The sequence below is a fragment of the Thunnus maccoyii genome, chromosome 16 (genome assembly GCF_910596095.1).
Source record: "Thunnus maccoyii chromosome 16, fThuMac1.1, whole genome shotgun sequence".
In the NCBI taxonomy this organism is placed as follows: domain Eukaryota; kingdom Metazoa; phylum Chordata; class Actinopteri; order Scombriformes; family Scombridae; genus Thunnus; species Thunnus maccoyii.
Window position 1 is genome coordinate 10442456 of NC_056548.1, and position 27140 is coordinate 10469595.

The window sequence follows — 27140 nt, forward strand, 5'->3', positions numbered from 1 at the left end:
CATCTCCACTTGTGGGAGATCTCAGTGGGATTCATCAAAAATTAATGGATAAAATTATTGTGTCCCAGCATCCAACTATCCAGCCATGAATCAAATGCAGTTTCCTTAATATGTTCTAAAATACAATTCAAGACCTCGACTTTTTATCATCAATCTTGTTCGCGGAGACCGTTTTTGGAAGATATCGATTTCTTCTGTACACGGTAAAAACTTCTTCATGATGTTTGTTTCCATTGCCAATAAAAAATTTGGCAAATTTACAGTTTCCAGACCTGTCAGGAAATCTATCTAGTAGCTCGCTTTGCTGAAATTTCTGTCCGTTTTGTGACCACTTCATCTCCACTCTGTACAGCCGGAGAATTGACTTGGAACAGGCCAGTGAATCAATATTAAGTAAGAGCGTGCACAAATAGCACTGACCGCTGAGACACACACACACACACATACACACACTGCCAAAGCCGATGCTGAAGAGGTGGTATTTGCTGTTGTTTGAAGCTGGTAGTTAACCTTGCCCGTATAAATGACACCTAGAGGATTTGCGGGTCTGGTGTGGTGCCAAATTTAGATTAGGAGTCCGGTCTCTCCAAAGCTAGAGGCGAGAATATACATATTTCCCCAAACACCAACCCTTGGGGACTCAATAAGCATGGATGTCAATTGCCTTTGAAACTGGAGGCAACAAAGTGATCAATAATGTATCATAAGCTCTTCCCCCCCCCCCCCCATTCATAAACTAGGGACTGCACTCCTGGAGGGGAAAGAGATGATCCACATCTTTCAATCACCATGTATGCAAAACTAGAACTTTCACGACCGTACCGCTGGCCGATGCGCCAAAAAGACATTCTTTCCACCGAAGAACAAGGAAACTGACAAATGTAAAATATGCAACTACAGATACATAACAGTACCAGTATTTTTCTTTAACATGTGTAGACCTTTGGGGGAAAATATTTCTTGCATGTTGTCAGGTAACTATCTACCTTATAAAAAAACGTGAATGTACAGAGACCTGCATCTGCTACAGCACACAAAGACTCAGTATTCATACAACCTTAAACTCTCCTCTGCATTCAATGTGAGTGAAGTGCTGGTGGCAGTCTTTTCTTTGAGCCGTCTGTCTGAGGCTTTAATAAGGTGTTCCAGTCTACAAAGCTCCATTTTACAGCGCTGATGTAAAAATGAACTGCTGTCAGTCCAAACACAGGTGGGAGCAACGTTTCCTAATCAACGTGGCTCGTTTTGGAAATCGTTCTCATCTAATATATGAGCTGTTCAGTGTATCCACACAATCTGTATTCATGTTGAAAACTAACATTACATTCCTGATAATAGCAAAATGACTTAATTCCTTCATATCATCTGTACTGTGAAGAAACATACCACTGCTTTGGCATGTCAACTCAAGTGATGAAAATAACAATACAGTAATTTTCACCCATAATGCTGCTGTGAGTGTCTATGGTTACACTTAAGAGTGAGCAAGGTGAAGAGACAACAACAAATTAACACTTAAATGATGTTAACACAAGTCAGAATTAAGTGTGATTACCGCTCGCTTATTTTTGGGGTTTCCATGGATTTACATCTCATTGTTGAAGCTTGACTGTTACTGAATTCATAATGTGTGCTGAAATTAGATCATATCAAATGCCGACACAAACCGCTGTCTGGCTGAGATTTACGACTCACCATGGCAAGTGTGCACGGGGGGGGGGGGGGGGGGGGGGGGTCCTTTTCTTTGGCAGACATAGCAACACTGTAACATAAACATACTACATTAAATGTTAATGGGGATTCACACCGGAGGCGAGACGTGAGCGGCTCGTAAGCACGTTCCGATCTGTTCAGTCTATTGAGAGACTCTGACCTGCGTTCAGCAGCAGCTCCTGACCGATGGCCCGGCTAACCCGCCTTCACCAGGAGGCTGACTGACAGAAGAAATTTACTGAACCAAAATAGTTTTCATGTCGGCTGCATGGGAAGAAATCAACAGTGTTTGTATTTGTTGATTTATTTCCCCAGTGTAGCCAGTGAGGGGAATCTGCCTGTAGTGAAAGGCGAGCTCACAGACAGATTGGGATCCATCAATGTTAATAAGTTGTGAAACACATATACAGCAGGATATTTGTGCGATTTAAGCCAGTGGTTCTCAAAGTGGCAGGGTTCCTTGAGGAGGGTCCAGGGGGTCCCCGGCAAAAAGGGGAATAATTTATTTCCACTATAATTCCATCTATACGTAACACAATGACAGAATGTATGACTATTTTGGTCATGGGTTGCATACACTCTCTGTAATAAAACATCTAAAAGCTGAAAATCTTATCAGATGAGGGACTGTGGAACAAAATCTTATCAAAGATCTGTGGTCTAATTTGTGTCAGTTCAGGGGTCGTTGATGTGAAAAAGTTTGAGAACAACTGATTTAAAACAGCTGTCTGTGCAGATTACACGTCATTAAATGTGACAGAAATAGACTCGGGCTTAAAAAACACAGGGGGTTTCTGTGAGACGCGTGTCACTCACACGTGTCTCGGAGTCATTGTGGTATTAATACATTTAATAAAAATGGAAGTGTATCTGATCTGTGAGATGCGCGAGTGACGGATGTCAAAAACACTTCTAAAAACACTTTCTATGTGAATTGGCTGTTAGATTCCAGCATTTAAAATGAACAGTAAACGCTGTGAAATATACATGGGTGTCAAAAATAAAATGTGATGAAGAGTTTAAATCATTTCTGTGTTAACTTGTCAGTGGTAATTTATTGTAGTAGCTGGTTTTAATGGGCCACATGCCACAGCTGGTTTAAACTCTTAATCGTATTGTATTAGCATTTGTTCCACATATAAAACCTTCACAATCGATCTAACTAGTAACTACAGCTGCCAAATAAATGGACTTGAGTAAAAACTCTAAATTGTCCTGTTGAAATGTAGTGAAGTGCACATTTTCACACAAGTGTAAATACTCAAGTGCCAGAGCATCAAAAATATTAAGCACTTCAGTAAATGTTCTTTGTTGCTATCCACCTCTGTTCAACATGATCAGTGTAAAGCTACCTAACTGCAGACCTTAAGGCCAGAAAAGTCAGATTAACTTCACTTTGAAGCTTTGTTTAAAAAACCTGCAGGCTTGTGTTAAGTCTGTTTCAGTATATTCTGCATGTAGTGAAGCTCAGATCCAGTTAGGCTCTAAGTTATTCATAATACAGGTAGTGGGTTGAAAGAGAAAAGAGCCGTCTTAACTTTGGAAAGTAAAGCCTTGTATTGTTTTCCCACTCTCGACTCTTTAGAAAACTATATAACCACTGCCAGCCAGCAGACTTGGCTGCATCAGCAAGCACACTTGTGCGTCAGCTGCAGGTAAAGGCAGCTCGCTCAGCCTAGCAACCGCTGAGCCATGAAGGAATACCAGGGAGAGATCACAAAACCTGCAAAACACACATACACTCATGTGACATGACGCACCTCGTCTCATTACTGTTCAACCTGACAGCTGAGTAGTAATACTTTAACAAAGAAACTCAGCCTCTTTTATGACATTGAAGATCGAATCAGCTGTCATGACGTTATCTGACCTATCATTATATCGTCACTGTTATCTGACAATATGCAATTTTCCTTTCCAAATCAGCCTGGTGACTTAAACATTCTCAGCTTAGCCCGGGGCAAAAACTTAGCACCAGCCAACTGCTGGTAAAATATGCAAGTGGCTGGTAGATTTGCTTCACTCACCAGCCAAAAACACAATGGTAATCTATTGAGTGGCTGGTAAAATCTGAACATTCACTAGCCATTTTGTTAGCTGGTGGACAAAACAGCTAATTTTGCACCCTGTCCTGGCCATGCTGATAATGGCTGTGAAGCAAAGCTAGCATGTACTAGCACAAATTCCACACAAATCTGTGTTATTGATATGTTTGTAGATCTCCACAGGGAGAAATTTACAAGCCAGTACACAAGCTGTGGTCACCAGCTGCTTCTGTAACCTTGTTTTTCCTCTTTGCTTTCAGTTAAAAGGAAAAATCTATGTTTTCCAAATATTTCAAGGTTTGTTTTATATGCTTCCAGTCTAAACTTGAGCACAAAAAGCCTGACCTGAGCAGATAATTGATAATAACTTGTATATATTGTTTCATATGCAGCTCACTTGTAGCGTATGGGCTCTGATTTGTCTACAGCTCTGTGAATACTGAATTTACATTGGAACAATTTATGGTATTCTATTATAATATTTAAAACACTGACAACGGTGCTATATATCATTGCCCCCGAATGCACCCTTCTCATTGTTAATGCTATTAACTCCTTGGCCAGCAGCTCTTCACACTTTGGCATCTCGCCACAGTTGATCGTAATAAGCTGTGCAGGACATTTTTGAACGATCAATATTTAGCTTAATGGTGCCTGAGTTCTCTGTGTTAAGTGTCATGACACTAAATAGGTCAGAACCAATAAGTTACATCGCTCTAATGTCTGTGTAATGAAGCTGCAGCGACATAATGTTGTGCATGTGTGGCCAATGAATCTACATATTATATTGTGAAAATAACCCTGAAAACATGGATAAAACTCAGTAAAGTTGTCATTTTCAATCATTTGTAGTTGCTTTTTTTTACAAGTATCAGTCAGGATCCACTGGCTTAAACGTATGAAAGTAGAAGAAAACGTTCAATTTCGACATGAACCTGTAATTAAGTCAACAAATTCAGTTTAGTTTTCTTCTTCCTGGCTTGGTTTGACCTGACCGGCCCAGTAAGCGACAGTCAACAGCAATGCAGCCAATTACTCAACAGGAAGCCACATCACAAGGATATCCTTGCAGCCATGGGTGACAAAAGTATTTTAGAAATCATAACAAAAGATTTGTTTGCATACTGACATGACCGGAATTCAGGGCTTTCTTTAAACAATGAAATAACACCAGCGGCAATACATCATCCTACTCAACCGTACGTAAAAAAAAAACAAAACGATGAGTGCATATTCTTGTGTAATCATAGCAGATTATATGCAGTAGATGTCGTTAGTAATACACTTTTTTTCAAAGCTGACAGCACCATCATACCAAGTAATTTGGGGGGAAACTACTAGGATAACTGGTATGTCGAATGCTGCCTTATTCTATTATTTTAATGAATGCAATTAAAGAGAAAACTGTCATTAGGGTTGATTAAATATTAGAGTGCTTAATTCTTAACACTGGGCTTCATTAAGTTAGTTTCATTGCTTAAAGATGTGTTATATGATTAATATATTATTAGACAGAGAGATAAATAGACTAATGAGGGCAGACGGCAGTAATATCAGGTTTCTATCTGATACCTCTTCCTCCAACGAAGGCTGGACAAATATGAGGAGCAGTTATTGTTCTTCTTATAGCCAACATCTTGAATCAAGGTCACCGTGCAATGAGCTCTGACAAATGTCAAAGCCATTACATAATCTCCTGAGCTGTGTCATTATAAGCATATGGCTCTAACAAAAAGCACACTGCCATCGAGCTGTGACTGCCTCTGGCTCGGAAACTACACAATTTATAAATCTGCTCGTTCCAAATTGATACTACGCCTAAAACAATATCCTCTTTAATACCTTTATGTTTAAAAGGCTCAATTACTAAGTAAAAGGAAATAAAAGATGTGCCGTTTGCTTTTTTTTTTTTTTTTTAAACAGCGTCAAACCAATTCTCCTGTAAACAAATACCCATATTTGCAACAAATTACATTATGTGTGTATACTACTAATAAGCTGCAATATGTGGTTCTCAGGCTTGTATTACTATGCTCACTAGGCTACTATTGGAAGAGCCAGGGCAAAGAGCCAAGCGACTCAAGGGATAGAGGAAGGAGGAGGGATCATTCACCATTTCTGTTAACCCTTAATGTTATCTAAAAGATTTAAAACAATGACATGAAACCTAAAGCTTGTCACTGTATAAAAAATGTGCAAGAAATGCCACTTAATGGTTGGCTTCATACTGTTTTATTCCCAAAACCCGAGGCAGGGACAGACTGGTACATAACCGGATATTCATCACAGTATTCCTCAAACAGAAATAAAAACTGTGTGGGAATTCAAAGACTCAGTGAGATAAAAAATCATTTAACAGTATTTCGTTCGTAGAGGGTTTCTTTACTACAAGCCAAAAAACACAGCTGTTTCTAAAGCATTTCTGTTCTGTGGGGCATCAGAGCTACTGCATACTTCCCCTATTAACATGGATGTATCTGAACCAATTGATTTGAGAGCCCATTAAACTGTGTGTCTTAATGGTGGATGCCTGCAATACAACTGTAATTATGTTTTTGAGTGAGTCCAAGCAACAGACAGCTGTCTATACGGGTTCCATGCTAAATAAGTAAACAACGTCTGCAATGCAACCCGACTACTATGAGCACTAGCTTAAAAACATGAGGCTTTATGAGTCTTCACATGGAAGAGGAGCAAAGGTCACAGTATGTGTGTTTATATGTCTAGTGTGTGTAGATATTATCAGTTAATTATTGTTTACTACAGGTGGAGAATCTGACGTTTCCAAATGTTGTAAATCACAGCATCGCGTTCATCATCTAATGTCTGATTAGATTAGGAACACATTTTTCTACACTGATCTTTATGAATACACTACTCCAGCAGGGTTTTTCAACAAATTCACACTTTAAACTGTGTTTTCACGCTGCATTTTGATAGGAATATGTAATATATACAAAAATACTAATGTTCTGACAACAGCTGAAAGTGTTGATATCAGCCGGCTCGAGCTTGGCATTTGATTAGTGATGAGTGTTTCACGGAAATTACATTATTTTTTTAATAGTTTCCTTATTGTAGTCTTTTTTGTACAATCTTATTAATAAAGTTTCATTTACAGTACATTTTAGGGAAAGGACATCTTTTTGGACAAGCAATCCCAAATTAATTTAATGTACTGGGAAAACTGGTTCACATTTAGCATAGTGTACAACAGATCCATTGGCAATACAGCAGGGCCTGTTGAAATACTCAAGTCCAATAGCTGTTGCCCTGCTGGACTTGACTGACTGTAGCAGGAAGGGAAAAATATATAATTACACATCCACTTCCAGTTTATATCTGGACTGAAGCCACTTGAGTTAGCTGTAATCAGATGAGGTGTTTCAATATAAGAAATAGTATATTAATCTTGAGGGAATATAGAGCATAATTTGTAAGTTTTTGCACCTCCTAAATAGACTTTTCCAAATGTCAAAACCAAACATAATATATTTTACAGGTCCTCTAAAGCAACTGTTCCCTCACATAGAGATATGGACATGCTACACTATACACTTGCTTTTAGATTATGCTTATAAATTTAAAATATACTCAAAAAAATCCACCAAAACATTATTAACTTTAATATTTTAGGTATCCATTTATTCAAAAAATATGTCAACAGCAGGAAGAAAACCATTTCCAAACTATCTACATGTGGTTTTCAACGCCATATGCAAAACACAAGTCTGCCAAAATGTAATGTGTATTGATTAACTTGTTCTGCAGGATAAATTAAGTGTGATTTGTGCATTATGGGGTGGAAACACTTGAGTGATAAGACAAGTTTGGCAGGCAAGCGGGGCTGCAGATAGCAATCCAAGACAGCCTGGATGAAGCATCACATGGCTGACAGTAAACAAAGCAGTTATGCAACAATGTGAGGTTCATGCACACTGCCGGGAGCCACTCTGACCCACTATCAACAATCCCCAAACAGTGTGGAAAGGGGAGGGGACGGCCAGGACTGGAGCCCGTATGAACCTGTAGGGCTGGCTGGTGGAGCCCATCCCCCTTAATGTGACTCATGTTTCCCCGCTCAGTGTTGCCTGCTTCCCGCACAGAAGGGGGCGGGAAGGGGAGAGAAGCGCCATAATAACATTGTTAAACATGCACGAGTCCAAAAAGCAAACACTATATTGTTTTTTAAAAAAAAGAAAAAAAGCATTCACGTGCTGTCATTCATGAAACATGCAACCTGTTTATTGTCCGTGTAAAAAGTCAGCACCACTCTGAAAACTTGAAGGCACATAGGAGAGAGAGAGAGAGAGAGAGGGAGAGAGATGGGATGCTGGTGTTGACAGGAAAAAAGTAGCAACTCAGAACACATATTGAACATCTCTGAGAGTGCACAAAAGCAAAACTGCCGTGGGTTGATGGCAGAGAGGGGAAAAAAAATGTACAACAACGTGGCGTTTGCGTGGTTGACGAACCTAACCGCACAGAAAGCACCGTACGGCAGGAGGGCAATACTGTACAATCATAACACGGCTGTGCAAATGAGAGAAGGTGATGCTCTGATTCCTGCCTTGCAAAGAGCAAGAAAACACGTCACACCGCATGGCTCTTTATTTGTTGACAAGCCAAACTCCAGCGCCGGTTGGAAATTGGTGGCGAACAGGCCACCGCTGCGGCAACCACTTGCCCTTCTTGCAAGTTGTCTTGCCGAAATTTTGGGGGGCTAGCTCGCAAGCTAATGGCTCTGCTAGGCTATAATGTAACTGAGGAAGAGAGAGAAAGCACATTCACCTCCGTTAGCCGCTAGCGCCCATCCCCCAACCAACCAGTCTTCCCTGTCTGTGTCCACCATCTTTAATCTGTGCTCCGTCTCCCTTCCCACCGCACAAAACACGACAAAAACACAAGACACTCACCTTTCACGACCATCCCCGAATCGATTACCGCCTTCCGAAATAATAAATCGATTTTCGTTATAATATCGTGGGTATTTTAATATTGAAAATTGGCCGTGCGAGCGGAACCGCGCCTTGAGAGAAGAGCAGCAATCCTAAACCGCCATCTGGTGGTATTTTCCTCTCTGTGATGCAGCGGGAGCGGCGCAGCCTCAGACCGAGACACAGCTGCCCCCTGGCGGACACAGCGGGCCGCGGCGGACGCGCGCCTCAGGGGGTGCGAGCACGGGGAGGGGGAGGGACCCGCAAAAGACCCCGCCAGCACAACACTGGCGGGGACGCGCACACGAGCACAGAGACTCCCCCTATTTCTCTTTCAGGTCAATTAAAATTTAGATAAGACTGTCTGTTAAAAAAAAAAATACGACGATTCAAAGCACTTTACAGTGTTCAAATTCATAAAAACAACAAATAAATACGTACTGATTTCCTTTTGGAATATTATAAACACTACAGCAATACACTTAAGTATAATATTACATAAATGCAACTACTATGATTTAAAATAAATCTCAAAATCCTAAAATAATACCATAGTGGAATAAAATATACATATATATATAACATACATATATATATATCACCTATATGGGCATGCAAATAATTATTTTCTTTATTGATCAATCATTTAGTCTGTGAAATGTCAAAACGTAATGCAAAATGCATGTCACATTTTCCCAGAGCACTAAGCAACGTCTCTAAATGTCATGTTTTGTCCAACCAACATCCAAAGAGATTTCATTTACTGTCATAAAAGACAAAGAAAAGCAGCAAAACCACATGTTGGAGAAGCTGGAACCAGCAAATGTTGGGCATTTTTGCTTGAAAAATGACTAAAATAATCTATCAATTATAAAAAATAGTTGCAGATTAATGTTCTCTTGATTGCGTCCCTTAATTGATTGATGGACTAATTATTGCAGTTCCTATAAAGTCACTGAAGAGCACATTTCTGCAATCTGGATTTGAGTGAAGAATCAAAAATTCAGGGTTACACTGCTCGTAAAATAGCCCATGAGTGCATTAACGACCTTTGACCTGGGGTTGTATTTGATCATTTCTCTCTCTCTCTCCTCTCTACCTGAGATACAGAGAGAAAAAGAAAGAGTCAGCATGTGAATCTGGCCAAACTCCTATCCCATTTGTCTCCATGAGGGTCCTAGGGCTGGAATTGGACATACATAAATTCAATTACAGAGCCTGGATCTACTCGCATTACTCACTCCCGCTCACTATGGCCTGATAATACCAGGAGGAGAGAGATGGAGACTGACAGGGGAAGCAGTGGCTTCAGTTAATTATGTTAGTCCCACTTGAGAGTATTTAAGTAGATATCAAACACTTGCAATAGGTTGTGTGTGTTTCTGAGTGCATTCAATGCATCTCTGCTGCATGATCTTTGCAATAGATAATGCACGTGTGCACTCAAACCCACACACAAATGTACCGGGTGGTGTTTCATCTAATGGACACACTGTTGTTTGCCATAGCAACAGCACGTCTTTCCCATAAAAGCTGCAGCCAGATCCTCCCCCTGAGGTTATTTCATACAAACACACAGACACACTCACACATAAATATTCAGACGTTATTATCCCCTAATGTTTGGTGTAATGAGGCATTCCACAGGTGTGGATATTACACCAGCTACCTGGTCATTTTGTCAAAAACTAATCATGGGAAAAACAGGGACAAAATTATGTGTAAGTACTGACAAACCAAATGGAAAAAAATGTACGTATCTTTTATATTTTATATTTTATATCTTAGATAACGCTGCATATGCTTAAAGTAACATTGAAAGATCACGAGTATGTGAATAATATCATTATATAACCACTATCATCATTATTTTTGTGTTATTCCACACTTACAACTTTTCAGTTTTTGCTGATGTCTAAACACACACGTATTTATGTATTATAATCCTCTGGAGTCATATGGTCAAGTGCCTTGCTAAAAGGCACCTCAGGGAAAGTCTCAGTAATTCACAGCCAGCATCCAGCTGTCCTCAGTTGCTCTGGAGATCCAAATCAAGGGAATAATACACTTATCTGTTTTTTGAAGGTTCTCTGTTGATTCCCATAAAGACAAAACATTTTTTCTCCTCTATTTAACAGAGAGGTCAGAGGTCAGCTACAGAACAGCAACACTGGGATTTGGTGTATTCCTCCAGAGTTATTTAGCAGGTCAGAGACTTTCCAACACGGTGGCTTAAAGCTGCCTCTTCTGATCAGGGTATGATCTCAGTCCTGTGATGTCTTGTTACCTTTTTTGTTTACTTTAGTCAAAGCAATAATCAAATCAAATACAGTTTAAACTCACCTCTCTCAAGGTAGATGCCCTTGTTTAAATGATATCCTTCTCCAGAGCAAATTTTATTGTGTGCAACGGTTAAAAAAAAAAAAAAAAGTAAAAAGTCTTCCATGCTCTGTTCTTAGATTACCAGCATTAGACAAAGATATAAGAACTAGGTCAGAAGAGCAGCATAAACACACCTGAGGTTACCAATATGCCCCAAAACTTGAATGACACCTGTATTAAAGATCTGATGCAGCAGAGCATCACTGATAGGATGGCAACATATTTTTCTTATTTTTGTCTTTGTGTCATCTGTACTCTGCGGCAATCTTTTATGTTTTATTCACAAGATTTTATTTACAGCACATGCGGAAATTGTTTCTTGTCCCTGGTTCAAACTGAATAAGCAGTTTATTTCTGCAGGATAATGACACTCCGTTGTAGATAAAAATATATACTTCCATAATAACATATCAGCTCTGAGCCCAGCAATAACATTACTCTGTCCTCTGGCCGCTGACACATACAATGCAGTATTTTACATTTCAGGCCTTACCTCTTGAATAGCCCTGAAATAAAAAATTCTGCTCAAATTTTTAACATACTGTATGTTCTAAATGTTTGATTTCGGGGCTGTCAGTGCACTCATTTAGACGTATTAATTAATAAACACTGATGAAGTATGAATGAACCTACTTTTATGAACTGCTAAATTAAATAAAGCTCCAAATATAAATTCATAACTTTGCATATTTAACCTCCAACTACAATCTCATCAGTTATATCTGAGAAATTACACAATCTAACTTTCAAATAGGTACAAATGAGCACACACACACATACATTACATACCACACTTGAAAATAAACTGGCTGATTATCCTCTTGTCTTGTTGAGTTTTTTGAACAAGGTTCAGACAAACTCAGACAAAGCAGGGCTGTCTGTGCAGAGTATTGCAATATATTGCAGTGTTTTGCTGTGAATTGCAAGCTTTTTTATCTTCCCTTTGGGCCAAAAAAAATCTCAAAAACCTCAATATAAACAGTTTTATCTTCTAAACATCATTTTGCAGACACCCGCCCAGGATAAAATCTCTAAAATCTACCTGGTATTTAAGCTTATGATGGTGTTTTATTCAGACTACGCCTTACTTTTTCAGTATGCATGGTGCAATGTTGAGTTACATAACCAGTAGACTTCTATGGCATGTGAATCAAAATTTCTGGGTCCACGTTCCTATTGTTTTAACACAGATTTTGCAGTACGCCAGACATTGACCTTAAGTGCGTACATATATACATATACACGCAAACACCGGCATAATTGGATGCAATCACAGCATCCAGCATGATCTAAAAACTTTTCCCGGGGCTGTAACCATGGCAACAGAGGCTGTAAGCAGAGCGAACCCTTTTAGACGGTCAATGTAATCACAGGTTATCACTCCAATAGTCGATAGTACAGACAAACATCTCAATTCTGTGGGAAAACACAGGCCTCAGGGGCTCAGAGGGTTCTTTGATGATGGCTCATTTCAAACCTTCTCCCTTTATTTTGGATGAAGCACAGTCGTTTGACGTTTGGAGAGTTATGTAATGAAGGTCTGTTTTATTCCTTTGCTCTGTCTCATCTCTGGGGCTGTTGACTAACTGAGAGGCAGTTCTACGCCTGTATGCCTGTTCTATTTTTAATTCCCTCTGACCTTGCCTGCAGTATTTTTTTTTTTACTCCAGAGGCCTTTTCTTTTTCTCTACCTCTCTGGTACCCCTTTTCTGACTCTCTCCACATGCCTCTCTTGCCTCTCCCCCGTCTACCCTTGTTCTTACCCTCCTCACCTCCCCACCTCCCCACCTCCCCTCCTCTTTTCTTCCCTTCCACTGCTGTGGTAATGCAAAATGTATGAGAGATCAGAGTGCCGTATTAGCTGGAAAAAGCCATTACGGTCTATCCCAACCTCACTCCTGAATCAAGCATTCATCGTCCATCACATCCACCTCCCTCTTTCTCTCACTGGAACACACACCAGTAGTGATTGACAGAGCCAAGTTTTTTTGCTGCAGTGTATGTGTGTGTAACACTGTACATCATCAGTCCAGGCTCCCATTTCCACTGAAGATCATTATCTTATCCCCATGTGAATCTCAGTGGTGGTGTTTTTATCCCACTTTAGTTTTTTGACTCCCTTGCTTCTCCCCTCCACCACAGAGGCTTGTTGATGAATGTGTCCTGTCTGCGGTTGCGGTTCACTTATTTCTGCTCTCATCAGCTCTTCCTGTAATGAGAACAAGCGCTCAGACATCCAAGGACCCCAGCTTTGAATAATGACATCTTGTTTATAGTTCATTAACACCCAATGCCCCAAAACAGACCCATATAATCCCCTGAGACAGAGGAATATTGATTGATGCTGAAGATGAATCTGTATGAGCAAATATCAACTTTTTATTTATTATAGAAAAAACCAAACTGTTGATTAAACTGTTCAACATTTCAGTCTGATGTCCGTGAATGGTAATATCTGACAGACTGAGAATCATGATGCTCCAGTGTCAAACAAGTGTGAAACTGGCAGAAACATAATACCAACCTGCATGTGTGCCAGTGTGTGTGTGTGTGTGTGAGCATAAGTTAGAAACAGACAGACTGAAAATGTGTTTGAGGGGGAGTTTGAGAAAGAAAGATTCACACAGGAAAACACAGATGAGGTTGCAGCATGTACTCAAAGATTTAAGGAGAAACCCAAGTTTAGCACACTCAAAGTCAACCTTTCCCTTCCGGCTGCCGCTCCTCTCCTCCTCCCCACTCCATAATTCATTTAATCCTGACCAGAGATGGAACAAGAGGGGCGGACAGTAAAGAAAACATCTTGATTCTGGCTCTCCCATGTGTCCTTGAATTCATCAAAAACCTCCCTGCCTCTCCCATCCTCTCCATCCTTTCCATCTCCACTCGACTACACCGCTCTCATCACCCCCACTTGCCTCCCTCCGTCTCTACTTCCTCCCTGCTGTCAGCTCATCTCTACTTCCCTTAGCATATTCTTATCACAGCAAGTCACCAACTCCTCCCCGGAGGCTGTGCCTTCGAATCTGGATATGAACCTTTTCCCCAAAACCTGGCTAAGGAGTAGTCGATTGGATTTAAACAGTGCCCTAAATAGCTGGGGCCAATGTACTCTTATTCGACGTAACCATGGAAACAGTAGATATTCCTCCTCATCCTCAGAGAAACAGCCTAAAGCAAATGCATAGATGAAAGAAAGAAAGAAGGATCTGTAGATCTACATTGTCTCTCAGCCTGGTCACTATAGATATAGCCCAAGGGACAGACTTGTTACAAAACAATACACGAGTAAATTAACTTTTCCCATCAGTGCTCCATTTTTCCGTGTCGGACTCATTTTTAAACAGTCAATTTGGGAAGCATTTCCAGGGCAATTATGTGAAAACACCACCCCAGCTGTGTTTAATAAATAAACAGTACAAGTTCAGAGTCTGACATCCCTATTTTCCACTGTGCTGTTTGTGATTTTTAAGGGGAACAGGGCTCCTGAGAGTAAGCTTACATTTTGTCTCCTGAATTTTGTCTTCTGAAGTCAAAGCAGGGTAGTTTTTGAGCTCTATGACAGTCAGTACTTAAAAGTAACATCCATAATCTCAGACATATCCCAGCATGCTCCAACTAGACACTAGATTTTGAAAGCACTGCTGCATGACAAAACATGGCTCAGATAATGGGCTTTAAATGGGTGGCTTCTTTTAATTAACATTAAAAAATAGAGCTGTCATAAACCTTGTTCTTTGTTGATGAAAATCCAAGTGCAATGAGACTTGCATTTCCCAAGCACAAAGTACTAATTAACAATAGCATCTTTGAATACTTGAGTAACTTAAAGCTGCACCAATCAATATTTTTATATCAACAATGGATTAAATTACTATGTAAAAGGGTTCGCTCTTAGTGACAAACCCACAGAGAATTATCACCTGACACCTGCTGTTCCCCTCAGCTCTTTGGAGCATCTTAAGCATCAGTTCATTGTTTTAGTTTTCCGACTTGCAACTTGTCATCAACCTTGTTTCCAGTCACAGCAGGCAACAGTTTTTGTTTTCTTTTAATCAGAAAAGCTCTGATAAACCCTTTGCATGCTATGTGTCCATCCCCAAACAACAGACAGACAAAGTTAGCAGTTAGCTGGTGAAGCATTTAGCAGCTAAAGAGCCAGATATCTCCTTCAGGAGCTGGTGGAGACCAAAACAGAGGTAAAATGAGAGTGAATATTGGACTCTTATTTGTTGGGTGGCCAGGTACCAAGTGGCAAAAAATCTGACAGATGCCTTTTTAGAAACTCGGGTTGTCAAGAGAATCAGACAATTTTAGAAAACTGGTCTACATACAACCAGATTTTAATGGATGTTCTGATTGGTTGACACCACACATAATTTGTCATACATCTTATCTAGGTTTGTCTGAACATTGTTCTGAAAAATCTACAAAACAAGAGAATGAGCCAGACCAGGTGTGGTACGTTGTGTGTGTGTGTGTGTGTGTGTGTGTGTGTGTGTGTGTGTGTGTGTGTGTGTGTGCATTTCTGTCTATTTGAAGCTAGATTGTGTAACAGCTCAGATCGAAATTATGAGACAGCTGGCAAGCTTGCAAAACTATCCACAGCTTTGTTTTTCATGAGTGTTGAACCAGTAACGTGTTGTTTTTGTAGATGAAAACATTGGTATAGTTGGTGGCGTATTTACAAGGAAGAATTACACTCTCATTCTGTTGTGCAAGCTTGTGTCATCAAACCATTAAAAATTGAAATAAGCACACTGCTGATGTAAATAACTTAATTTCAATTATTTCTTGACTGAATGAAATCATTTTGCTGGATCCTTTAAATCTTTGAAGGTCAAAAGGTACCTGAATGTGAATGTAATCTGCCCTTTAAGCCACTTAAGTGGATTATTTTATGTAAACGGGACCACTAAATTCAATTTCTTAACAAATGACTTTGCTGAATTTCAAATAATTTAAAAGTTCCTCCTCTAACAAATCACTCTCAATTCATGTTTTTCTTCCTAGATGGCTCATCTATATAACTCAGATATATAACTACTGACACAAGAAACTAAATAATGCAAGGATGGAAAAATGATCTCTATGAGCTCAATTGTGCACATTGAGACAGTGAACTGACTAACGAGAATGACAGCAAAGCCTCAAGACTCCTTGTTAAAACATCAACATGCTATCTTGGCACTGTTAAATTTGATATCTAGCGTGGCAAACTGTCATCACAGTCAAGAGTTAAAAGTGAAATCACCAGGTGTAGTAATTGGTTGGCAAGGAAACCTACACACTCTCCAAGGCACTCATTTGATTACCACTGATATGAAAAAAAGCAAACCCTGTAATATGCAGACTGGTTAATTTTCTTTCATAGATTGTTGTTGATTTTTATGGGCTGCTTTATTCCCATGATCCTAATTTCTGGGGCAATTAGTGAACATTCTGATTATCATCATATGCTCATGGTTACATACTTTATTTGATCTTGCTGTTTACCACTGTGCGTCTCTCACAGTCCCAGCAGAGAAGTCATTCTCCTGTGCTAACAGTGTAGCAGCAGCCCAAGGCTTCTTATTAAACAGTAGGATGGTGAAACCTAACAACAGTCAACCCAGCTGCATCTGGCAAAGGTTAATACAGCTTGAAACGGAGCAGAGCACACAAGTGTTATAGCAGCAAAATGTCAAAGCAATTACTGTCAGGTTGATGAAAGTGTGTGAGATTGTGCAGTGTTTGTGAGTGAAAGAGTGGAAGACAGAGGGCAGAGAGAAACATACAGAGATCCTTTGAAATCTTCCTCCTTCTTATTTTTATCTTTCCTCACCATTCTTTCAATCATCATCATATTCAAATCTTGAACTTCTACCAAAAGTAACAGTAACAGGATTTTCTCCTGTTCAGCCACATAATCATTAATGAGGTCAGCAGGGTTGGGAGGGTTACTTTAAAATGTATTACAATACAATTACTAATTACCTGTTAGAAAATGTAGTCAGTTACCTTATCCAAGTATCACACTATTATAGTAACATAACTTGACTTTCCCTTACTCTTGGATTACATCAATACCAAATATGCAAATAAAGACAAGAAAAAAGACAACAATATGACTTCTACTTAAGTGTATTCTGTAAGACAACAGAACAATGTAACCTTAGAATTAAGAAAATGGGGAAAGCGAGATTTTTAGCATCAAAAATGCATCCTCTGCTCAGTGTATTTTTAAAGAAAAACTTGCAAATTCAGGCAGTAGCCAATGCACAACACATGATGCTCATTACAGAGAACATTCTCAGGGAAAGCCTCTTACGAACCAACACTTGGCCCACTGGCTGTGTGAAGCTCTCACACAGGCAAACTGTGTGTAGCAGCGGGGGAAAACGACCGTCCCTGCCTGCCCTACCAACATAAGTTCACTGTGTGTGAAGTGTGTGTATGTGCGCCTGCTGTGCGCACCTGCGCGCGCTATGTGGCATCATTCTCTACTCACACCATCGTGGATCAGTGAGTTATTCAGCCCTCTCATTCCTGCAGTGCTTACTTTTGTCGTGCACGGCAGTACATTGTCCTTTAAAATTGTAATCCTGTTAATAATCCCCATTTTTCAAGGTACCTTTTTTGTATCCTTATTACGTAACGTCACTCCATGTATTCCATTACTCTCCATGCCTGGAGGTCAGGTACTGGTGTTGGTTGGTAAGGCTCACATTTGGTGTTCCTGTTCATCCCAAAGGTGCTGGAAAGAGTTGAGGTCCCGACTCCAGTTCATCCACACCAAACTGGGAAAACCATTTTTTTTATGGACCACACTTTCTGCCCAGGGGCATACTCATGTTGAACCAGGGAAGGGAAAACACACACAGTTGCCACAAAGTTGGAAACACATTACTGTCTAAACCAGTATTGTAGGTTGTAACTTCAAGACCCTTTATTGGAAATAAGGGGCTTAACCTAACCCATAAAGAAAACAGCCCAGACCAAACATGATTGGACATACAGTGTATCATTATTCATTTTCAATGACTTAATAGTGTGCATACAAATTGTGTTTTTACTTTTAAAAATCTGAGTTATTATAACATACTATATACAAGACTGATCACAAATTAAAGGAAAAAAACAACATAAAGTGTCTTGGTCCACCATGTGCCACCAGAACAGCTTCAGTGCACCTTGTCATTGATTCTACAAGTCGCTGAACTCTTCTGGAGGGATGAACACCATTCTTCCAAAAGATATTCCCTCATTTGGTGTTTTGATGATGGTGGTGGAGAGTGCTGTCCAACACGTCAGTCCAAAATCTCCCATTAGTGTTAAATTGGGTTGAGATCTGGTGATTGCGAAGGTCATAGCATATGATTAACATAATTTTCATACTCATCAAACCATTCAGTGACCCCTCGTGCCCTGTGAATTGGAGCACTGTCATCCTGGAAGAGACCACTCCCATCAGGATAGAAATATTGCGTCATAGGATAAAGGTGATCACTCAGAACCACTTTGTATTGATTTGCAGTGACCCTTCCCTCTAAGGGTATAAGTGGACCCAAACCATGCCAGCAAAATGCCCCCCACAGCATAACAGAGCCACCAGATCCCCTCACTGTAGGGGTCAAACATTCAGGCCTGTACCGGTTTATACTTAAATTTGTCACCTGTCTGTATATTCAATATTCTTAAACATTCCCTCCAGTTGCATTTTAAGACATAAAAAAACCCTCTGCTTGGAATAATAAACTGTGTCTCTGATATTGTTTTTCATCAAAAAATATCTTGTTTACATCTAGTCTTTCTCCTTCATTAAAAATTCCAGAGTCTATGAATATGCAAATATTGTTCATTACAAAAGTTTAACAGCTGGACACAAGATGTCTCCTATTTCTACTCCTACTGAAAAGTCCATTCTCAGTGTATGTGCACTGTATGTTCTATACTGCACCACGATTGGCTTTCAACCTAGTTGTGATGTCTCAAATCATTCTTGTATTTCAGCAGATAAATGTGAAAACAGCCTTCTAGTGTCAAACTCTGCACACACATCATTATGCACAGTGATGGCCAGACATCCAACTAAAGGAACAAGAAGAAAAACATATTTTTGACTGGAGGAGGTCTTCAAACACTGTAAATCCATACAACCCACTTTCCCAATACTGTACATATAAATTGGATTAAGGGTTGGATTAACCTCTTGTGTGGGCCGCAGGGAAAAAAATTAGCTGCAGGCACCTATTGACATCCGACACCACCAGCATCATGTGATGCTGTGCATTGTGTATGCATAAATTAATTCTACAGATTTATACAGTATAGGGATATGCACTATGAGAGCACAGAACAATCTTAGATAACGGTATTAAAAATGGCTTGTGACACAGACCTGAGTAAATCTGGGCCTCAAAATTAAGTATTGATGCAAATGCACCTGATTAAAGGCCCATATTTCAACATTGGTTGATATTCTTATTCAGTGGTAACAAATTTGCAATTAATCAAATTACCAGAAACAATCAATAGAGAGAATCTGGGACTTGTGGGGGTCGTGAAGGTCTATGGACCCCAACAGTTGCCCACTTTACCTGGTAATCCAGTTTTAAAGCCAATTTAAGTTTAAAAGAGAGTGAGAGACAGAGAAATCTGGTTACAAGAGATGCAATAGGAAGGTGATATTGGGACACACACACACACACACACACACACACACACACACACACACACACACACACACAAGTAAGGGACATTTTTATGGTGCATTTGTCAGGTCATTATATACAGTCTGTAAAGCTCTTTTCATGCAAAACAAGGAAATTGAGTTGTCTTTTTGCTTTGTTTGATTATTTCCACTTTGCTTTCATTCATTCCCTCCCACTGTCTGTCTCTCTCGCACACACACACTTGAAAATACACTCTGGGATGACACGCAGTGATCAAAGGGGACAGTGCTGGTGGTTTAATGGATGTCACGCATGCTCAGACATCATGATTAGTTCCCCCCTCCTCTCTCTTTCTCTCTCCCCCCCTCTCTGTCTCTCTCTCTCTCTCTCTCTCTCTGGTGAAGCTGAGGAGGAGCATCTGTATCAGTGCTCAGAGAGTGATGAACGAGCCGCAGGTCGCCATAAAACACACGTTTTCCTCCCGCAGAGCCGAGTGAGGTGATCGCAGGTGTCGGGTCTGGCAGGGCGGAGGCGCGCCGCGGTGCCCTTGAGGAGACTGCCGCAGAAGAAAGAGGAGTGGAGCGGGTAGAAGAAGAATAAGCAGGGGAACAAATGGACAAGAAGAGGTGATGGAGCGTCGGGGATGCTCAGTAAATGACTGAGGCTGACCGAGAGTGAAGTTCAACCCGGCGGGATCCGCTGGTTTGCGGGAAAGCAGGTGAGCGGAGGGCGGAGGCGGCTTTTTCTGACGACTGTGGTAGACTATAAATTACCCACTTGGTGGTTTATTGATTAGAGCACATTGTACAATAACACGAAATTACACCACGTCACTAATTGGGGAACAGTCTGAAGACTCAGTCGGGGTTCATTGATTGAGCTGTTTTGTGCCAATCCGCGGGCGCATGCAGCGTCTGAGCGAGCGCGCGCTTGTCTCCATTCAAGAATTCGTCATGGGTCATGGGTCGGGCTATCAGTAGCCTATAAGATACAACATACATGGGTTAGACACATGCAGTTTGGTGGACGCTGAACAAAACCTCACAGTGTGTCTGGAGCGGGAATCGAACCGTCATCTTTGCGTCTTGCGTGAGCCGCACAGTGATGGAACAAGCGAGGTTGGGATGTTTTATGATGTTAAATGAGTATTTTAATTGAATGTGAACGCGAACCACAGCCCTTCCGTTTTTTCCATGTGTGTCAGTGTGTGTGTGTGTGTGTGTGTGTGTGTGTGTGTGTGTGTGTGTGTGTGTGTGTGTGTGTGTGTGTGTGTGTGTGTGTGTTTGAGTGTGTGTTCAACCCTCTGGCGTCACAGGGGCGCATCACTGAGGAACCTAGATAACCTTGAGAATAACATCTCCCTCATCACATAGGCCACAGACACACACCCACTTACACAAACAGGGATACACAAACACACACACACACTCACACACACACACACATTTCCACAATAACCACCAAGCAAACTCTTACACTGGCATGATTTTACCAGTTTTTTCCCAACTTCAAGATACAACAGGTACTGTGCACTGTGAAGCTCGCATCAGTCCTACTCTGAATATATAAAGAGAAGGAGTATCATTCATAAAAGTGACTGGTCTGTTACTCTCAATATTCCATATTAAAGATGGTATCGATTTTAAAAGGGATGTAAGACTTTCATCAATAGAAATATAGCAGGTGATGCACATAAATGACATAACCAGGAAGACATTTCTTCTGCCAGATTTCATCAGAAGAGCATACTGTCCATGAGAGCGTCGTCTGCTGTCGTCCCCACATTGTGCAGGTCTGGTGTCGGCTCACTTTAAGGTTGTAAAGGTGTGAAATGGGCTTTTTAGAGCAGCTGTAACACCAGCAGCAGCAGCAGCAGCAGCAGCAGCAGCATTGCAGAGGCAAGCAGCATCATCCAGATGAGTAAATTTTACTGACTGAGAAGGGAAGAATCAGAGATGAACATCCTGATCTCTTCTTGCTCTTTGTGTGTTCATATAGAGCAGCAGATCGGGTTGCATCCAACCACCAGTGAGAGAGAATGACTCGATCTTCTCAAATGTCATCAGAGCGATCTCAAGCCTGTGGCTATTTTTATGCTTCATTCAGCGAGCTGTGAAGTTGTGAAATCATAAAGTCGTAGTTTATCATTCAATTTCTGATCCCTGATTCAGCATTTTAATACAATTCTTTAAGTCAGTGTGATTTTTAGAAGGGATGTCATTCAGGGTGTAGAATATCCCCCAAAACCTCTATATTCAGGTTTTCACATGTTATGATAATTTAGATCTTTTATGAGCACTTTACCATTAACCAGGGAGAAACACACAGCTGAGAAAAAGCACACACAGCAATGACCTCCCCAGGTGTTGTAATTTGTAACATGGCAATCCAGGCTGTTAGGTGGGAACAGTCCACATCTCCAGAGAGAACAAAGGCCACGTAGCCAGACACAAACCAAATTCATAACCTCACCCCGCTCCTACCAAATCAAAGGGACTGCACCATTTACGATGTGAAAAACAGCAGTGAGCTGCCAAAACGTCGGACTTTTACCTGCTGCAGTCACACACCATTCATCTAGACCTTTAAACTACTCGGTGAAATAGAACAAAACTGCAGCCATGTTTTTCATAATCTGACACATCTGGAGTGACATGTTGGGTAATGTGATGATATATACCATGAGATAACTGTAAGGTATATTTTAGGCAGTCAATGCACAGGACTGACTGACAATATTGGATTTTTCTATGATTTTTGCATCAATGTGATGGTGTACTATGATTTGTCAGGTGTTTAATTTGCTGGATTATCTAAAAACATACCTCCCTGTCTGGTGATTTTATCCATAAATTGTTAGTTGATTTGAAATTTTATGACATCACGATATATATGAATATCGTGATGTCATAACATTTCATTTACATCTTAAATTCTTTGATTGAAGATTTTATCCATATCATCTTCTCATAATATTTGTCATGTTTTTAAGTGTGTTCCCTGTTCTTGTGTTTTTATTATCACACATTTTGTGATTTTAAGAGTAATTGTTTCTCAGCTTGACTATGAGATTGAGTGGTTACACTCACTTTTTGTTGTGTGACATCCAGTGTTAGGTAGTTTTCAGTTCATTGTAAACTTTAAAATGTGATTTTTTGATATATTTAAATGCACAAAATCCCATTTTGCCTTTGAGTGTTTTGTCTTGTCTTACGTTTTTTGCATGCTTGAATCTCACTCCGTATCTGTTCGTTCAAAATATGGATTTCTTCTGAAGTCAAGGAGGCAAAAAATGTTGAGCTGCTGACTGTTACTGTTGAGCAATTCCTCACAACTCCAGGGAAATAACTGAGCAGCATTCTCCCTCTGCCTTTTACCTGTATGAACATTATGTCACGTGAAAGTACTCCCCATTCGCTGAGAAACCAGTGGACTGCTTAGTGTTTTACAACCTGAGATGCAGCAGCGGCTGTGTCCCTTATAGCACCTGCACAGCCGTACTGTTCTGCTGCAGAGAGCCATTACTACTTTGGTTTCAAGTCAGTCATCCGTGGAGCAGGACCTTGAGGAGAAAAGTTAAAGAGATGAGTAAATCAGCTGAAATGAGAAAGGGAGCTGTTTGACAGGAATATTATGGAGGTATAAGAGGGGAGAGATGGTAGATTCTGGTACCTGTTATTTATGTAAAGGCTGACATATATCATATTTTGACAGACTGACAAATAACAGAACAGATGTACAGAACATTTATATTTATTCTTTTGACTGCTTGAATGTTTAAAGTGAGGGAGGGGTTAAGAGGGAGACAGAGACGGAGGAAAGAAAAAAAAATGTTCGAGACAGACAGAGATGAAAGACAAATGAGGCAGGAAGCACTTGCTTATGTAACTGTCATTGCCAACAATTTCCACCCCCCCCCTCCCATCAAGGTCATGTTATCCAAGGAGACTAAAAGGCGTGATAATAGTGTTGCTAATCTGCCATCATGGTTATATTTCTGCTAATGTGGATTTAATTTGAACTCTCACGACACAGAAATAACAATTAAACTGGTGACTGTTCAGACGGGCGAAGCTTACGTATAGGTACATTCCCTGCCAAACTCACGGGGCACATGGGGAGATGTGAGTCACTGCTATTATTATCTCGCATAGGCTATTAAAGATATATGAGATAAGAAGCGGCATCCTAGAGAGAGGGACAGCGTGAGGGAGAAAGAGGAAGAGAGAGCGTGTGTAAAATATATATTGTATGTGGCTCTAAAAGTGTCCTTTCTCTTCCCTTTCAGGTGTCTGTCTTCTTTGAACTTTTACAATGGAGTCCACTCACCTCCTGGGAGGCTCTAAGAAAAGAGTAAAGATCCACCCTCACACTGTCACAGCCAAATACGCCACGCACACCCCCTACTCCCCTCAACCTGGAGTGCACACACACTTCCCCCAACCCGGGGACGATGGCTACGATGATGCTCCGTCTTTCGAGGACTTTGGCTCCTTCCTGGAGGAGACGTCAGACAGGAAACAGCTGACGGAGAGCAAGAGGTGGCCTCTGACTCTGTTTGGCTCCAGAGACAAAGACAAGGACACGACCCACAAACCCCAAGCTGCCGGAGGAGGGGAGGGGAGCGAAGGTGGAGCTAAAGCAGCAAAGGGGTCTGGGAAAGGGGTGGGGGAACAGCTGGCCAGTTTCGGGGAGGCTTCTGTGTCTGCGTCTCGGCTCACCTGGGTGGGGCTGCTCGGGGCGGCGCTGTCTCACGGCTGTTTGATCGTTCTGACACGTGTGGCTTCTGAGCGCTTCAGCCTCGGCCCCCTGTTTCTGCTCTTGGTTCGGTCCATCGTCCAGCTCTTATCTGTGGCTGTACCACTGCAGAAGGGGGAGAACCCTTTCGGACCAAAAGGCTATCGTCTACGTCTACTCGGTTATGGCATTGCCTACTCTCTCTCCCTCTGCTGCGCCTACTCATCCTTAACCTTCGTCTCCCCTGGAAATGCCACGACAACCTGGCGCCTGGCAACCACGGCGCTGTCGGCGACTCTGGCTTTCCTGCTCCTGGAGGAGAGGCTGGGATTGGCTGATGGCATCACCATAGCTGCAGGGCTGTGCGGTTTGGGGCTTGTGTTGCTTCCCACAGCAGATGAGAACAATACAGGTTCATCAACTGACCCGGTTGCATTCTGGAGGGGTGCGTTCGGATGGTCTCTTTCAGCGCTGGCGGGGCTGTGGATGGCTCTGGCGCTGGTTGGATATCGCTCCCTGAAGGAGAGAGTGGGAGTTGGCACGGCTCTCTTCACAGTAAGCTGGACGGGCTGCCTGCTGGCCCCAGCCTCCTTGGCCCTGCTCCAGGAGGGCTGGTCCTGGCCTACGAGTACCACAGCCTGGGGTCTAGTCCTGGGCCTGGTTGCCTGCTCAATTGCAGCCTTCTTGGGGATGACGCATGCCCTCACCCGACTCCACCCGGCTCTGGTCTCCGCCTCTCAGAGCCTGGAGGTACCTGTTGCCCTGCTTCTGTATCTAACCGTGCTGCCATTGGCTCCCACTGCCCCTGAGGTTGTCGGAAATGTGATGGTCATACTGAGCGTTGGCTGGCTGGTGGCAATGAAGCTGCTGCCCTCTCGCGGGGTTGGGCGCCACCAAAGGGAGGAGTACGAGGAGATTCTGGACTCACCCATCAAATAGACACCTCCTCTCTCCTACTCACACTTCCCCTCTCTCTCACCCCACTCTCTCCTCTATGAGATTTGTTTCTGTTGTACATAAGAGACTGCTAAATGTTTATTGGAGCTTTATCTATTTTGTATTGTCCTCTTTGCTTTTGGGAAAGTGCCGATATTGTGTTGTCTGTTATCATGACCATGTGATGTGACATTAAAATCTGAGTGATGAACAAACTCCTGAAGTCAGTTGTAATCAAGTTCTCGCCTTCTTAAGAGAGTGTGCGTGTGTATATTGGCTATGCTTCACAAGAGTGTAATGTCAGTCACTTCGACCAGCCAGCTGAAGGTTGGCCAAGGATTGATGCCATCTATTTGGCTGCTGGCTGCTGGCTGCTGGCGAGAGAGAGAAAAAACAGGAGATGGGAGGCAAGGGAGAGCAGAGAGAGCAGGACAGAGCGAGACACACAATCAGAGGAAGATAAATAGGGAGAGAGAGAGAGAGAAGATGATGGGGTTGGCATACAAATAACAAGCAGGGGGGAAAGGAGAGTGACGGCAGATGACGACAGCAGAGATGAAAGGGAAGGAGCGGAACGAAAAGAAGCCAGGGCAGAAAGGGAGGCTGGTTATTGAAATGTGTCTGGCCAGCTGGCTGATAAAACCCTGCTTTGTGTGCAGGAACAGTCATTATGTCTAATAAGCACCTGTCAGACACACAAGCACTGTCACTCTTCTTTTCTGTTATACTCATCATTAGCCTCCTGCTTCCCTTTTTTCCCCGCCTTGTCTGTTTTCCTCTCTTGCAAGGCCTTATAAATCAATGAAGTGCCAACATGAGATGACATGACAAAGCTTCCAATCACTGAAATCCCCACACCCGCCGCACAGATGGAGATGTTCAATTGAAACAAGTGTCCCTGCATTGAATAGACCAGTGTGTGTATGTGTGTGGAGACTGTGGTGAAACAGGTGTAATGAGAAATCTATGAGATAGAACTACTGTTGTTCTTCGTGCTCTACACTCATCTGCATCGTGTTAGTTGTGTCATTTACAGAAATACATGTAGACCTTAAAAAAAACCTTCAGATCTTGCCTGCAATTTTCCACCCAGCTGCGGATTTATAAAGAAAGGTGCATGCACACACACATACAAGGGCATGGGCACAAGCATGCATTCATGCCATGGTTGTAAACCTTTCATTAGTGAATATGTTCATGTGATGTCAGTGCGCTGGCCTAATTAAAATCACAAGACCATACCTTGTTTTCTATACTTCTCTCTGACAGTCTACTTTTTTTCTACACTCTTGTTTGCCCAATTTCTTCATCAGCTCTAATAAAAGTCTAAACAAAAGCATTAATATGTTAAAAATAAATGAAGAGGCAATCTGGGACAACAACATTACAACCCATCACAGTGAAACTATAACACATGAAAGTACCTCCAGCCAACACTGGCCATTCCATGTGGTTTATAACAATGAATGTGTGTGTGTAAGCGACGGGCAGCTGAGTAATAGGCCTGGCAGAGATTCATGAATCATAAACATTCAAAGTGTTGTAAGTCATGGCCTCTTTGCATACAGACACTCTTAAAGCAGCTAATGAGTGGGAGAGGCCTGCCCAGAATTAAATACAACCCAAAACCTCTGACACACTTTCCTGCGGTCGTCCACATTTGCAGAAATCACCACAGCTACACAAATATCAAGGTGGCGTAGACTCTAGCGCACACTGGAACACATAAAAATCAC

General features: G+C 41.5%; 2 protein-coding genes across 2 annotated transcripts in view; one reads left to right on the forward strand and one right to left on the reverse strand.

Annotated features, from left to right (window-relative positions):
- stag1a (stromal antigen 1a) overlaps window positions 1-8873 on the reverse strand; it is a 47827-nt gene extending 38954 nt beyond the window's left edge. Inside the window, exon 1 of the mRNA XM_042387844.1 lies at window positions 8675-8873. The gene's annotated coding sequence lies outside the window, so the exon portion shown is untranslated. The remainder of the gene's footprint in view (window positions 1-8674) is intronic.
- An 11267-nt stretch (window positions 8874-20140) lies between these two features.
- On the forward strand, window positions 20141-25607 carry slc35g2a (solute carrier family 35 member G2a). The gene is made up of 2 exons (XM_042388627.1): window positions 20141-20449; window positions 24020-25607. Exon 2 carries the CDS (start codon window positions 24046-24048, stop codon window positions 25405-25407), a length of 1362 nt encoding a protein of 453 aa, XP_042244561.1. The 5' UTR covers window positions 20141-20449; window positions 24020-24045; the 3' UTR covers window positions 25408-25607.
- Window positions 25608-27140: the final 1533 nt, after the last annotated feature.